Source organism: Oryx dammah, unplaced genomic scaffold (assembly GCF_014754425.2).
Source record: "Oryx dammah isolate SB20612 unplaced genomic scaffold, SCBI_Odam_1.1 HiC_scaffold_27, whole genome shotgun sequence".
Classification (NCBI taxonomy): Eukaryota; Metazoa; Chordata; class Mammalia; order Artiodactyla; family Bovidae; genus Oryx; species Oryx dammah.
The window spans coordinates 9,219,811-9,235,129 of record NW_024070211.1 but is presented as its reverse complement, the minus strand read 5'-3'; the positions used below and the strand labels follow the sequence as shown (position 1 = coordinate 9,235,129).

The 15,319-nt window shown below is 48.5% G+C and overlaps 2 protein-coding genes across 4 annotated transcripts in view; one reads left to right on the top strand and one right to left on the bottom strand.

Annotated features, from left to right (window-relative positions):
- Positions 1-62: 62 nt before the first annotated feature.
- CD52 (CD52 molecule) lies at positions 63-1,882 on the bottom strand. The gene is made up of 2 exons (XM_040229704.1): positions 1,589-1,882; positions 63-435 (listed from the first exon to the last, which is right to left on the bottom strand). The coding sequence occupies exons 1-2, from the start codon at positions 1,640-1,642 to the stop codon at positions 289-291; spliced, it is 201 nt and encodes a 66-aa protein (XP_040085638.1). The 5' UTR covers positions 1,643-1,882; the 3' UTR covers positions 63-288.
- A 10,047-nt stretch (positions 1,883-11,929) lies between these two features.
- UBXN11 (UBX domain protein 11) overlaps positions 11,930-15,319 on the top strand; it is a 30,282-nt gene continuing 26,892 nt past the window's right edge. Inside the window, exon 1 of one of the 3 annotated variants that reach the window (XM_040229618.1) lies at positions 11,930-11,992. The gene's annotated coding sequence lies outside the window, so the exon portion shown is untranslated. The remainder of the gene's footprint in view (positions 11,993-15,319) is intronic. The other 2 variants (XM_040229621.1, XM_040229619.1) reach the window with 2 other exon arrangements.

Genomic DNA, 15,319 nt, shown 5'->3' with positions numbered 1-15,319 from the left:
CAGCCCCTGGGTGCTGGCTCTTCGGGTCTGGTGATGTCCAGTGACCACACGTAGGACCTTGCTCCAAGTACACAACAGCTTTATTGAGCCCCGGCTGGGTGGTGCTTCCTCCTCCATGTCAGAACCTCCCTGTGTCGGCCATGGGCCCCACCCCAAGCTCTGCCCATCAATTCCTACAACCTGCTCATCTCTAGCATCAGCGCCTCCCAAGAATTGGGGGTGCTTCTCCTGCTAGTGATGATGGCTGCTGTCTCGGGGGGCATGAGATGAGGGCTGGGGCGTGTCAGCTCAGGTGAGGTGGAAGAGCTGAATGAGGGTATTGGTCAAGAAGAAAAGGATGCTGCCACCGGCCAGGCTGCTGAAGGCTGGGGAGCCACTTTTGGGTTTCTTGTAGGTGGTGATGGTGTGGTTTCTTCCCAGGACTCCGGTTTGTATCTGCAAGAGGAGAAGTGGGGCAAGCCCGGGGAGGGGTGAGTCTCAGGTGTGTTGTTTAGAGACCCAGTTCTCCCACCCCCAGACTGTAGCCCCCGGTTCCCTGTCCCAAAGGTTGTGACTTCTGCCACAACGTCCTGTGGGGAGGGCTGGCGGCTTTGGGCCACGACGCAGGCAGGGTCAGGGGCAGTCCCCGGTCTGTGTGCCCCGGAACCTTCCTTTCATGCCCACCAGGCCACCCGCACCTCCAGCATGCAGGAGGTAGGGAAATCTGTGGCCCCAGGCCTTGACCTTGATAGCCCAGCCAGGGCTTTAGCCTCTCTGAACTGCAGTTTCCTCATCTAAGGAATGGGAAGAAGAGCCATCATAGTCGTGGGGGGAGGTCACATGAGACCCGCTGGAGAGAAAGCACCTGGTAGAGTGTGGGTGGGTGGAGGTAGGGAGGGTGTGGCTTTTTCCCCCAAAGAGATGGCCAGATGGTGATCAAGCTGTTCTCAAAGCCTGATCACCCTGCAACTAAAGATGTGCTTCATGGAGATTAAGCTGTTTCTGATGGTGACCAAGGTGTCCTTAATGCTTGATCAGGCTGTTCTTGATGGAGAACTCGATGGCTCCCTTCTCCTCTACTGAGAATGCTGCCAAAGCTGCCTCTTTGAATAGCAGTTGATCTTGAGACTCTAGCTGTTTCTGGAATGGGAGATTTCTATCTTCTTAGCATTGCCAAACACTCAGGCTCCTCACCCGGGGTGGCAGTTCCCTGCTACCTCCATCAGGCTCCGTTTGAGCCTCTCCCGGCCCCCCTCCCAACAGTACCATTTCCCCAGTTCCCTGGGGGTGATGCCATTATCACTCAGGGCTGTCTTCCCAAGCCTCTTCATCCCCTGTTATTCGACAACACCCTTTGGGGGCCTCAGTGTGCTGTCACTGACAGGGTGCCCCAGCCTCAAGTACCAGAGGCAGCAATGCTCAGGGGAAACCTTCCAACAGTCTGACCCCAACCAGAAGAACTGGAAGGCTGGGAGCCAGGTGTCCGGAGGCCTTGGTTTCCATGGGAGGAAGGCTTGGTGCCAGGAGCCTCCAGGCCCTCCCCCCGCTGCCAGGCAGGTCTGAGGAGCCTGGGGTGGTGGTTCCAGGGACTCCAGGGGGCTGCTCTTACCTGAACCATAATCAAGAGGCTGATGGTGAAGAGGAGGAAGAGGAAGCCTTTCATCCTGAGAAGCTCTCTGTGGCTCTCTGGGCAGCAGCTTTTGGAGGGGAACTCAGGGCTGTCTGCAGGCCTCTTTGGGCTTGGCTGCTTTTGAAGGAGGGTAAACCAGGGAGGCGGGGTGGAGGGAAAGGAAGGAGGGCCTCTGGGGTGGGGTGGGTACTGCTGCTCTTCTACAGACCTTGGGATTGAGGATGCCAGGCCCCGGCTCCACAGCTCTGGCAGGTGACAGACAGGTTCTGGAGTGGAACTGGGGCACATCCCAGGGCATGGGAGGTGGGCAGACCCAGAGGCAGCTGGGGGTCAGTCAAAAGGGCCCAGGGCTCAGAGTCCTGCAGAGTGGGGATTGAATCTTGGTTTAATCACCTATCAATTCTGGGATCTGGGGCCAGAAACTGTACCTCTCTGAAAGAACTGCCAGAGAATTACAAAATTAAAGTATCATTAAAAGGAGATTGAGGCAGCGGGTAGGCGCTGAAGGAGGAAAGGCTGGGATAAATTTAGGTTTCAAAGTAAGGTTGTGGACCGTTCCAAGATTCAGAAGAAAGGCTTGGGTAGCACGAAAAGTGGGGTGGGTAGATTTCTGTGAAAATGAAGGTGAAATGTAACAGGAACCCAGAAACCTAGCTTCTAGGTAAGCCCATTTCCTCCGGGCCTCAGGTGAGAAGACTGAAGTGGATTATTTCTGAAGTTTACTAAGACCTAGCAACTTGTGACTTGGATAAAGAAAACAGCAGATAGGTGTCTGTATTAGTCTCAGAGCGATAGGAAGAAGGCTAGTGGAGGACCAGAAGTTAACTAAACTGCAGGAGAAGGGATTTGGGGTGGGGGTGTCTGTGAAGTCCCAGCCAGGGGTGGGGGGATAGGGTGAATCACAAAGATGCCTGAACATTGCTCTATTCTTTATACATCCTCTCACTTTATTCTCTCAGTGGGACTCTGCAGCAGGTTCCATAATTACCCCCATTTTCCAGATGAAGAAACTGAGGCTTGGATATTAAGTGACTTGCCCAAGGTAACAAGAGGAGGAGCCAGTTTCAGGTGGAATTGCATCCAGGTCTGTCTGAAGCAGCAGCCGTGTATGTAACCTCCGGGGCTGTCCTAGAAGTCACCGATTAAGTCTTCATTCCCTGCCTGGCTCCCTCCTGGAGGACCCAAGGGTTCTTTCTGTAGCCCAGCTTCAGCTTCACTCACTCTCCCTTCCTTAGCCTATTCTGTGTCTCGTTTGCATGCCCGGTAATAAAAGAAATTCCCCTCTCTCGCTTCTCTGCTCCGGTTTTGGGCCTCCTGTAGCAAGCCTCAGAAAAACTTGGGTGAGCCCTTAGGGCCTCCAGCCCTGGCTAAAAAGAAATGAAGGAAAAAACAAAACAAAACAAAACCCTGAAAGTCAGGCTGGTGAAAGCCAGGAAGTGAAAAGGAAGGGGCAGGAATCTTGAGGCTCCCGGGGAGAGGACGTGGGTAGGGAAGGAAGTGGGTGGAGCCCTCCACTACCTGCTCAAAAAGTGAAAGTTGCTCAGTCGTGTCCGACTCTGTGACACTATACAGTCCATGGACTTCTCCAGGCCAGAACACTGGAGTGGGTAGTCTTTCCCTTCTCCAGGGGATCTTCCTAACCCAGGGATCAAACCCAGGTCTCCTGCAAATTAGGCAGATTCTTTACCAGCTGAGCCACAAGTAAGGCCCCGAACTGGAGAAGGCGGGCATTAATCCCGCTACCTCTTGCATGCTCAGCGAGCGCGATACTATTTGAGCAAATTCCCCACGCCGATAGGTAAGCCCGCCTCACCTATCACGGCCCACCCCCATCAGCTCCTTCACCTGAGGCAGCTCCTAACCCTTAACCTCACCACGCTGGCTGCCTTTGATGGAAGTGGGTGGGTGAGAGTCCATGAGGCGCAGATGCCAGAAGGGCCCTGGCCCAGGAGACAAGAGGCCCAGGTTGAAGCCCAAGATTGCTCTGCTGAAACTGACTCCATTTCACTGGGCAGGCAGCCTTCTCCCCCTTACAAAGAGGCGGCTAAGACAGGTTAAACCCTGGCTCCTTTCTCCATGCTGCAGATTTGTGTGACGATACTTAAATGCCAAGCTCATATCTGCACAAACATTCTTACAAACCCCAGAAATTTCATTTCCACGTCCTGAGTCTCTGCTGTTGTTTGAGCTTGAGATGCTAGTGGTTGGGAGATCTGGTGGGTGCTGGAAGACTTTTTAGAGTTTGGGACTTGTGACTGGAGTCTGTTAGTACCTGAGAGAAGTGGGGCTTCAAACTTCCTCTCCTGCCCTCTGAGCAGCTTCATTCTGTCTTTACACCATCTGGATAGACAGAACCCTGGTTGCAAAACTTAAAGAGCTTAGAGAGTGCCCCATTTTACAGATGGGAAAATTGAGGACCCAAGAAGGGCAGATTAATGCAGAGCTAAAGAGAGAACCTAGTCTGTCTCTAGATTTTCCTGCCCTACCATACACCTTCTCCAAACCTGACTTGGGAAATCTCAATCCATAGCCCCTACATCCCCTAGGAATCAGACCTAAACTCCTTGCTGCTGCTGCTGCTGCTGCTGCTAAGTCGCTTCAGTAGTGTCCGACTCTGTGTAACCCCATAGACGGCAGCCCATGAGGCTCCCCCGTCCCTGGGATTCTCCAGGCAAGAACACTGGAGTGAGTTGCCATTTCCTTCTCCAATGCATGAAAGTGAAAAGTGAAAGTGAAGTCGCTCAGTCGTATCCGACTCTTAGTGACACCATGGACTGCAGCCTACCAGGCTCCTCCATCCATGGAATTTTCCAGGCAAGAATGCTGGAGTGGGGTACCATTGCCTTCTCCGGCTTAGATGTTTAGTTCCACTTTAAACACGCCACAGTTGAGGTAGTGGAGAGACAGCCTAGCAAAAGTCTCTTTGGTAGCTAAGAATGTGAGACACGAATCTGGTTCATTGATACATGCCAAGCGCCTAGAATAGTGCCTGGCACATGGTAGGCACTCAGTAAGTAGTCACTGGGAGCAAGTGGCCAAAGTAGAGATATTATCGGGGAGTCAATCCCGTGGAAGTGATGGCTGGAAGCATAGACAAGGGCTGGGTTCCCAGGCGCTAAACTCCTTAGTGTGACTCAAAGCCCTTCCTTTCTCCCCAGCCTTCTGTTTTGGGTTCTATATATATCACACCCTAGCCCACAGCCACACCCATCTTGCATCTCTAGTTGCCCCAGGCTCTTTTACAACCCAAGTTGTTTTCTCTTTAAGGAAAGCCCTTCTTCAGTTGTTTTATCTGATCAGTTCAGTTCAGTTCAGTCGCTCAGTCGTGTCCGACTCTTTGCGACCCCATGAATTGCAGCACGCCAGGCCTCCCTGTCCATCAACAACTCCCGGAGTTCACTCAGACTCGCGTCCATCGAGTCAGTGATGCCATCCAGCCATCTCATCCTCTGTCGTCCCCTTCTCCTCCTGCCCCCAATCCCTCCCAGCATCAGAGTCTTTTCCAATGAGTCAACTCTTCGCATAAGGTGGCCAAAGTACTGGAGTTTCAGCTTTAGCATCATTCCTTCCAAAGAAATCCCAGGGTTGATCTCCTTCAGAATGGACTGGTTGTATCTCCTTGCAGTCCAAGGAACTCTCAAGAGTCTTCTCCAACACCACAGTTCAAAAGCATCAATTCTTTGGCGCTCAGCCTTCTTCACAGTCCAACTCTCACATCCATACATGACCACAGGAAAAACCATAGCCTTGATTAGACGGACCTTAGTCGGTAAAAAGTAATGTCTCTGCTTTTGAATATACTAACTAGGTTGGTCATAACTTTTCTTCCAAGGAGTAAGTGTCTTTTAATTTCATGGCTGCAGTCACCATCTGCAGTGATTTTGGAGCCCAAAAAAATAAAGTCTGACACTGTTTCTACTGTTTCCCCATCTATTTCCCATGAAGTGATGGGACCAGATGTCATGATCTTAGTTTTCTGAATGTTGAGCTTTAAGCCAACTTTTTCACTCTCCTCTTTCACTTTCATCAAGAGGCTTTTTAGCTCCTCTTCACTTCTGCCATAAGGGTGGTGTCATCTGCATATCTGAGGTTATTGATATTTCTCCCGGCAATCTTGATTCCAGCTTGTGTTTCTTCCAGTCCAGCGTTTCTCATGATGTACTCTGCATAGAAGTTAAATAAGCAGGGTGACAATATACAGCCTTGACGTACTAATAAGACTTAGATCAAGGGACTCCCCTCATGATCCAGTGGCTTAGAATCTGCACTCCCAATGCAGGGGGCTTGGGTTCAATCCCTAGTCGGGGAACTAGATCCCACATGCCACAACTGAGAGTTTGCATGCTGCAACTAAAAACCCTGCAGTTCAGTTCAGTCACTCAGTCATGTCCGTCTCTCTGCAACCGCATGGGCTGCAGCACGCCAGGCTTCCCTGTCCATCACCAGCTCCCGGAGTTTACTCAAACTCATGTCCATCGAGTCAGTGATGCCATCCAACCATCTCATCCTCTGTCATCCCCTTCTCCTCCCGCCTTCAATCTTTTCCAGCATCAGGGTCTTTTCCAATGAGTCAGTTCTTTGCATCAGGTGGCCAAAGTACTGGAGTTTCAGCTTCAGCATCAGTCCTTCCAATGAATATTCAGGACTGATTTCCTTTAGGACTCTGCATACCTTAACAAAGATCCAATATCATACATGCCACGACTAAGACTTGGTGAGCCAGTAAATAAATAAGTAAATAAAAATAAAGATTTTAAAAAAGAAGACTTAGCTCAGAAGCCCCTTCCTCTGGGAAAATTTCCATTTTGCTGCTCCTAGAAACTCCTTCAAAGGGAGGGAGTTCCTCAGTATTCCAAGAGCTCCTTCTGTTGGCCACTGTTCTAAAGATTGTGTCTGCTAAGAATATTGTCTAGTAGCTTGACCCAAGATCAGGTCCCTCTAGGTCTTGTCACCTCTCTAACTCAGCACAAGACAGAATATGGCAGTTAGGTGTCAGGGACAGCTGAATAATAAGTGAATATAAGGCGATTACACCTTACCTCCAAGCCTTGCATGCCTGTATTCATGCAGTCAATAAATGCTTATTATGGGGCAATAGCAGACTAAATATTTGGGCAGTTACCAATGAAGAGAATTAAGGGGAATAAAGATGTGAGCCCCTCACTTGGGACTGCTTTTCCTCTAAAAGCAATTGCTCCTTCCGGAAGAGACAGTTGAGAAACTGTGCAGAGACTTCCACAGATTTCTGGAGCTGGGGGAGGAAACTGCAGCTCAAGACTTGCTAAGGAAGGGGGCCCTGGCAAACTCCCCCACCCTCCACTAGGCTTTGGGTTGGGAGCATGAAAGGTTATGCGTGAGGGGTACAAATGAACAAGAAACAACAGCCCAATCCCTCATAGAAATTGAAGACAACATGATCAAAAAACAAACAAAAATAAGAGGAGCAATAAATAATAGAAACAATTACACAGAAAATCCAGATAATGCAATTATCAACCAAACTTTTAACTAATAATGCTTAGTATATTCAGATACATAGAAGACAAGACCAAGAACTATAGATTATAGAAGAGAACCAAATGGAAATTCTAGAACTTAAAAATATAATAATATTAAGAACTCAGTGGATAGGTTTAACATCAGATTAGACACAAATGAGGAGAGGATTAGTGAAGTGGAAAATGATAATAGAATATTATAACAAAATATAGTTAGTTGTTAAGTATCTGCTGTGTGCCAGGTACTGGGACAGATGTGGGGAAAAACAGGGGACATAGCCCCTGATGTTATGGAACTGACATTTGAATGGGTGTGTGTGTGTGCTCAGTCCTGTCCGACTCCTTGTGACCCCATGGACTGTAGCCCGGCAGGCTCCTCCGTCCATGAAATTTCCCAGGCAAGAATACTGGAGTGGGTTGCCATTTCCTTCTCCAGGGAATCTTCCCGACCCAGGGAGTGAGCCTGCATCTCCTGGACTGGCAGGCAGACTCCACCACTGAGCCACCTAGGAAGCCCATTTGAATGGAGAAAACATTAACCATGATGGTAATTTAAGACTTCAATAAACGCTATGAAGAAGTCAAAAGGGTAGTGCGAAAAAAGAGAAATGGGGGGAGGACATATGTAGGTTAGTTCAGGGAAGACCACTCAAAAGGAGTGTTTGTGCAGAACAAGAGGGACCTGGGGGGTTTCCCTGCGAATCTGCCTGCCAGTGCAGGGGACAAAGGTTCCATCCCTGGTCTGGGAAGATCCCACATGCTGTGGAGCAACTAAAGCCTCGCACCACAGCTACTGAGTCTGCATGTCTTAGAGCCTGTGCTCCACAAGAGAAGGCACTGCAGTGAGAAGCCCGTGCACCGCAATAAAGAGTAGCCCCCACTCATCTCAACTAGAGAAAGCCCATGTGCAGGAAGGAAGACCCAGTGCAACCAAAGGAAGAAGGAACCTGAGTGTGCAAGACACCTCAGATGACTCCCCATCCCGGTTTCTCAGCGCTCTTTAATGACTGTGCCCAGCCTAGGGCAGTCCCGCCACGGGCAACTGCACAATATGTGTTTGAGATCGGTGACAGAATGGAACGTGGCACGGGTGGGAGGGGCGGGGAGGGGGTTTCGTCTCACAGTACAGTTTGATCTGCTCTGCAGCCTTCACCCCCGCAGAGAGAGGGCTGCGCATTCCAAGGGAAAACCTCCATCCATTTGTTCATCGGTCCTTGTCAGGCCATTTGTTGACACCTACCGTGAGTCAAATGAGACAGATGGGTAAAGATCCCTTCCCTTGAGAAGTTCATAGTCTGCAAGTGAGACACATACTGAAAAAAAAAAAAATCACAAAATGGAATAAGGAATGTTATAATGGCAGCAGGGCTCTTAGAATGTAGAGTGTAACAATTCTACTTTGGGGGTGAGGGTATTCATGAATGAGGGGACGTTAGAACTAGTTCTTGAAGGATGGAGGGGATTTTTCCCAGGGGGAAAAAGGAAAGGAGGATGTTCTCATTGGCAGGAGAGGCCTGAATGTAGAGAGCATGATATTTTCTGAAACACTGCGAAGGGTGAAGGGCAGGACACATAATATGATATGAAGGTCCTAAATGTCGACAGGAGATAGGATGGGCTTGACCCAGGATGCCTGTGATATGGGTGGAAAAGAGGGGGAAGGTGGGAAAGATGACAAGGTTTTTATTGCGAAGGAATGCTTGGACTTAAAGGACCTCTTTCTCCCTTATTCTTTACCTCTCCCTCCTGAGCTGCTAGGAATTGATAAACTCTTTAGTGCCAAAGGGGTCATAACTGATAAAGGTTCTTTGGGAAATGACTTAGTTGCAAAGTGAACTCAGTCTATTCTCAAGAATAGAGGCCTCCAGAACCCTCAGACCCCAGGGCTGGGGTCTACTTCCTCATCCCACAGGTGGGGAGCAGGCCCAGAAAGAGCTTCCCTCCTCCCATTCCAGGGCCTTTCCACAACTGTTAGGAATGAGTATCCACCTCAGGATGGAACTAAGAGGAGGCCAAGTGGCCCCCACCCCAGAAAATCCAGAAGGAATCCTGGGTGAATTTGGAAGCTGGACAAATTTTCCTCCAATGTCCTTTCAACACTCAAATCTTTTGTGAGCCTGGAGACCTTGGAAAGATTTCTAGAACCACCTAAGATGGGAGATAGAAAAATATAAGTCAGAAAAGTAACTATTAGGTGAGCTTAGACTCTTGTTTCACTCTCATAACTTTGTTTTTGGAAAACAGCTTTCTAAAAACAGTAACTCAACAATGCTATGAGGAATTGTACACATTTAATTTGTACAATAACCCTGCAAGGTAGGTTTTATTAGAGTCTCTATTCCAGATATGGAAACTGAGGTTCAGTGGAGTAACTGGAGCAGAGACAGCCAGCTAAGTGGTAGAGCCGGGCTTCCTGGGTGGCTCAGACAGTAAAGAATTTGCCTGCGATGCAGGAGACCCGGGTTTGAGCCCTGGGTGGGGAAGACCCTCTGGAGAAGGAAATGGCTACCTACTCCAATATTCTTGCCTGGAAAATCCCATGGACAGAGGATCCTGATGGGGTTCTGTTCATGGGGGGTTGGGGGGGGGGGGTTGCAAAGTGTCAGACACAACTGAAGGCAATTTTCACTTCACTTCACCTCAAGTGACAGAGCCCAGCCCCATAAACTTATTAAATTATGCTGCCCATGTTTCCTCAATAAATGACTATGATCATTTTCCAAGTTTCTACGAAGAAAATGTATCCTTCTACAATAAGGCTCTGATTTCTCTCTTTAAAAAATAATAAACTGCCTGCCAGGTTAGAGGGCTCCCATCTCCCTCACAGGAACTAGATATTTGTTGAGTGTCTGCCTACTGCAGAATCTCAGGCCAGGCTTCCAGCCCTGGGAAGGAGGGAGGTATGTTGTAAACCCTGATGCTTGGATAAACGCCAGCTCTCTCCCTAGTCTTGCGGAAGTGAGGGGCAGAGCACAACAGGGCCCATGAGGCCAGGGCCCCTGCCTCCCATAGTGACGGTCCTTGCTTACCTTTGAGAGCAGAAGGAACACAAGCAAGGTGATGGTATAAGTTTGCTAATTCTCTGACTACCAATCCCCCAAAACACTGGGCCCCAAACTTTCTCATTTCATACACCTTAAGCCTCAGAGAACTTCCTGAGAGCAGCTTTGTGGCAAGAGAGCTCTCCTACCTCCAACTTCCAGTCACACTTTCCACTTGAATGCTTCCCTTAGCCAAGAATCAGTGCCATCTGTACCCTGACTTATCTTTGCCTGCCTGTTTTACTAAAGTGGGAGCTTCAAGAAACAGCACAGACTCTGGAGGCAGACAATTCTGGGTTTGAATCCACTTTTCTGCTTTCTACCTGCACAGTCTTGAGCAAGTCACTTTACTTCTCTGAGCTTCAGTTTTCTCATCTCTAAATCTCATAATTTTGGCATCTGGCACTTGGAAGATGCTCATTAATTGGTAGGTCCTTTCTGTTTCCAATTGGTGAGTAAAGAATGCCTCAAGGAGCCTGCCCTCCCCTAAAAGCAGTAGGTTATAGAGTCGAATGGAAAATATTAATAAGGGCAGTAGGAGACACGCAGATAAAGGGCTTTGGTAGTTGAGCCAAGTTATAAGGAAGTGGGTGCCGGAAATCATAAGACACCCAGATCATCACAGCTGGATGACTGTGAGATAACGATAACAAAAGTTAAAAGCAGGAAGTGTTTTGAAAACTTACTCTGGGCGGATATTGTGGTAGGTATTCAGTACGTATTGTCTCATTTAATTCTCATGGCAGCTCTGTGGGGTGGGTTTGTGGTGGTTGTTCAGTCACTGTCATATCTGATTCTTTGGGACCCCATGGACTGCAGCACACCAGGCTTTCCTGTCCTTCACTGTCTCCTGGAGTTTGCTCAAACTCATGTCCATTGAGTCAGTGATACCATCCAACCATCTCATCCTCTGTTGCCCTCTTCTGCTCCTGCCCTCAATCTTTCCCAGCATCAGGGTCTTTTCCCACAAGTCTAGTCTTCACATCAGGTGGCCAAACTATTGGAACTTCACCGTGAGCTTTTCCAATGAATATTCAGAGTTGATTTCCTCTAGGATTGACTGGTTTGATATTATTCCCATTTTACAAAAGAAATTAAGGTAACTTGCTCAAGGACACACACACAGCCCGGGACTCCTGGTGCCAAAGACCATGCTCTTAACAAAACTACCTCTAGTTGCTCTAATCCAACACGTTGTTTTTCATGTGAGGCTCGGGAGGGGGAAGGGTCTCACCCAAAGTCACTCTAAGTATCTTACCCAACGGCAGGAGTCTTACTCGAATTTTTACATAAAGGAAATAGAATCTGAGCGTCTCTTCGGGGCGCCAAGAAATTAGCAGAGAAATGCAGATTTAAGAAACATTTATTAAGTACTTGTATAGTTTCAATTCATGCTCAAAAGAACTTCCCTTTAGTACTGTACTGATCAGATGGAAAAACAAGCTCAGCAGGATACATGTAATTTCTCCCAAAATCAATTTAATAAAACAGTGGCATGGTCAGGACTGCACATTCAGGTCCAGAGACTTCCAGCAGCTTCGTAAATCTAATCCCAGTTCTCCACTTTCTGTGCCTTGGGGTAACAGGAAAGGACTCTCAAGTTTCCCTAAACCCCGAGTCCGCTCAGAGCGGTGGGTTTTGGGATTTGCAGTCTCCCCGCTATGAATTTAGACTTCTTGGGCCAATAGAATTCGAGTAGAGACAGCTGTACCCGCCTCCGCTGCCTCCTGGTTGCTCAGGGACTCCTCACGGATTAGCCAATGAGAAGCACAAGGGTCCTGGTCGCCTGGGAAACCGTGTAACAACAAGATGGCGGCGCCGCGGGTGGTTCTGCGGCCTGCGTGGTGAGTTACAGAAAGGCCTGACCTTTCTCCTCGTGGGGTCCCTCTCACATAGGCTGGGGCCCTCACCGCGAGAGCCTCGAAGACATGCGAGCCCCACATCCCGGCCCCTTCAGTAGACTCCCCGCGCCTGGGAGCAGATTCAGGCCGCTGCCTACCACGGCTACGGGCGGAGGCAGAGGGTTGGCAACGCAGCTTCCAGGGAGGGTCTGGTGGTGGAAGTCGCGTGGTGAGCGCTTCCAGCTGAGATTTAGGGAATGATGGGGTGCAGCCTGCTGGCCCGTGTCCGCGCTGGAGAGCACTGGGACCTGTTGCAAGACCAATGTGACTCTCAAAACTTGAGTCTGAAGCAGCAGGCAGTCTAACCTTTAGCCGCCTCCGGCTTGAGGAGGAAGACACAGTCTCCCGCCCCAAGAAAAAAAGCAAAGTGAAGGGAATAGACGTGGCTTTACCCCCAGGGTTCCCAATCTGAGGGCGGAGACACAGCCCTTCTTCGCTCAAGAAGTCCCCAGGCTGAAGGAAAGGAATCGCCTTTGTCCTCAGGGGTCTCCTATAACCACATGGGAAAATTGATCTGGAGACTCTGTTGGATTGGCCTGCAGTGAGATTGGAAGCAGGGAAGTCGGTTTGGGGCCATTGTGACAGCCCCAAAGAAGGGCAGTGAGAGTACCCACTAGGATGGCCAACAGGGAGCCACGGGAGGAGGAGCTGTGTGTGAGAAACGTGCAGGGTTTACCCTGCAGGATTCCGGAACTGACGGGATTAGAGGGGGAAAAGGAGGGAAATTTTTTGTGTTTGGATAATGGGGTCCTATTCAGAAAGGGGAAGCAGCAGGAGCTTATTTCGAGAGAAGATGTTGGGTTTGGTTTGGAGACCAGGTCCTTTTTTTTCCCCTATGATAGCTTTATTGAGATACAATACACATACTAGATACTTCACCTCTTTAAAATGTAAACTTCAGTTGTTTTTAGTATATTCACAGAGTTGTGCAGCCGTAACTACAATCAAATTTGAGAACATTTTCATCAGCCCCAAGGAAACCCTGTACCTTTAGCATCTCCCTCTCCCCAGCTCTTCCTAACACCTCCAGCCTTAGGCAACCATTAATCTATCTTGTCTCTATAGATTTACCCATTCTGGACTGAATCCTAACAGTTGGTGGTCTTTTGTGACTGACTTCTTTACCTTAGCATGTTTTCAAGGTCCACTGACACTGTAGTGTGTATTGCATTTCTTTTTTTTTTTTTTGCCAAATAATATTTCATTGTAAGTGAAGTCGCTCAGTCGTGTCCGACTCTTTGCGACCCCGTGGACTGTAGCCCATTAAGCTCCTCTGTCCATGGGATTCTCCAGGCAAGAATACTGGAGTGGGGTGCCATTTCCTTCTCCAGGGGACCTTCCTGACCCAAGGATCGAACCCAGGTCTCCCGCATTGCAGGCAGACGCTTTAACCTCTGAGCCACCAGGGAAGGAAGGATATACCATTATTTGTTTATCTACTTATTGGTTGATGCACATTTCGGTTGTTTCCAGTTTGGGGCTATTTACAAGTAATGCTACTTATGAACAGATACACAGATTTCTGTGGATGTGAGTTTTCATTTCTCTTGGCTGTACACCTAGGCATGGAATTGCTGGGCCATAAGATAACTGTTTAACCTTTAGTTCAGTTCAGTTCAGTTCAGTCGCTCAGTCGTGTCCGACTCTTTGTAACCCCATGAATTGCAGCATGCCAGGCTTCCTTGTCCATCACCAACTCCTGGAGTTCACTCAAACTCACATTCATCGAGTCGGTGATGCCATCCAGCCATCTCATCCTCTGTCATCCCCTTCTCCTCCTACCCCCAATCCCTCCCAGCATCAGAGACGTTTCCAATGAGTCAACTCTTCCCATGAAGTGGCCAAAGTACTGGAGTTTCAGCTTTAGCATTATTCCTTCCAAAGAACACCCTGGACTGATCTCTTTTAGAATGGACTGGTTTGATCTCCTCACAGTCCAAGGGACTCTCAAGAATCTTCTCCAACACCACAGTTCAAAAGCATCAATTCTTCGGCGCTCAGCCTTCTGCACAGTCCAACTCTCACATCCATACATGACCACTGGAAAAACCGTAGCCTCGACTAGACGGACCTTTGTTGGCAAAGTAATGTCTCTGCTTTTCAATATGCAATCTAGGTTGGTCATAACTTTCCTTCCAAGGAGTAAGCATCTCTTAATTTCATGGCTGCAATCACCATCTGCAGTGATTTTGGAGCCCTCAAAAATAAAGTCAGCCACGGTTTCCACTGTTTCCCCATCTATTTGCCATGAAGTGATGGGACCAGATGCCATGATCTTTGTTTTCTGAATGTTGAGCTTTAAGCCAACTTTTTCACTCTCCTCTTTCACTTTCAAGAGGCTTTTTAGTTCCTCTTCACTTTCTGCCATAACGGTGGTGTCATCTGCATATCTGAGGTTATTGATATTTCTCCCGGCAATCTTGATTCCACCTTGTGTTTCTTCCAGCCCAGCGTTTCTCATGATGTACTCTGCATAGAAGTTAAATAAGCAGGGTGACAATATACAGCCTTGACGTACTCCTTTTCCTATTTGGAACCAGTCTGTTGATCCATGTCCAGTTCTGTTGCTTCCTGACCTGCATATAGGTTTCTCAAGAGGCAGGTCAGGTGGTCTGGTATTCCCATCTCTTTCAGAATTTTCCACAGTTTATTGTGATCCACACAGTCAAAAGCATTGGCATAGTCAATAAAGCAGAAATAGGTGTTTTTCTGGAACGCTCTTGCTTTTTCCATTATCCAGCAGATGTTGGCAATTTGATCTCTGGTTCCTCTGCCTTTTCTAAAACCAGCTTGAACATCTGGAAGTTCATAGTTCAAGTATTGCTGAAGCCTGGCTTGGAGAATTTTGAGCATTAGTTTACTAGCGTGTGAGATGAGTGCAATTGTGCAGTAGTTTGAGCATTCTTTGGCATTGCCTTTCTGCCACTCCAGTACTCTTGCCTGGAAAATCCCATGGACAGAGGAGCCTGGTAGGCTGCAGTCCATGCGGTCATGAAGAGTCGGACACAACTGAACGACTTCCCTTTCCCTTTCCCCTTCTTTGGGATTGGAATGAAAACTGACCTTTTCCAGTCCTGTGGCCACTGCTGAGTTTTCCAAATTTGCTGGCATATTGAGTGCAACACTTTCACAGCATCATCTTTCAGGATTTGAAATAGCTCCACTGGAATGCCATCACCTCCACTAGCTTTGTTCATAGTGATGCTTTCTAAGGCCCACTTGACTTCACATTCCAAGATGTCTGGCTTTGGTGAGTGATCACACCATTGT

What these genes read in the sequence shown, in the direction of transcription:
- CD52 (XM_040229704.1), bottom strand. Translation starts at nt 1,642, where the DNA reads ATGAAAGGCTTCCTCTTCCTCCTCTTCACCATCAGCCTCTTGATTATG. An exon ending in GCCTCTTGATTATGGTTCAG is followed by an intron (nt 436 to 1,588) that starts GTAAGAGCAGCC and finishes CTCCTCTTGCAG; the next exon opens with ATACAAACCGGAGTCCTGGG.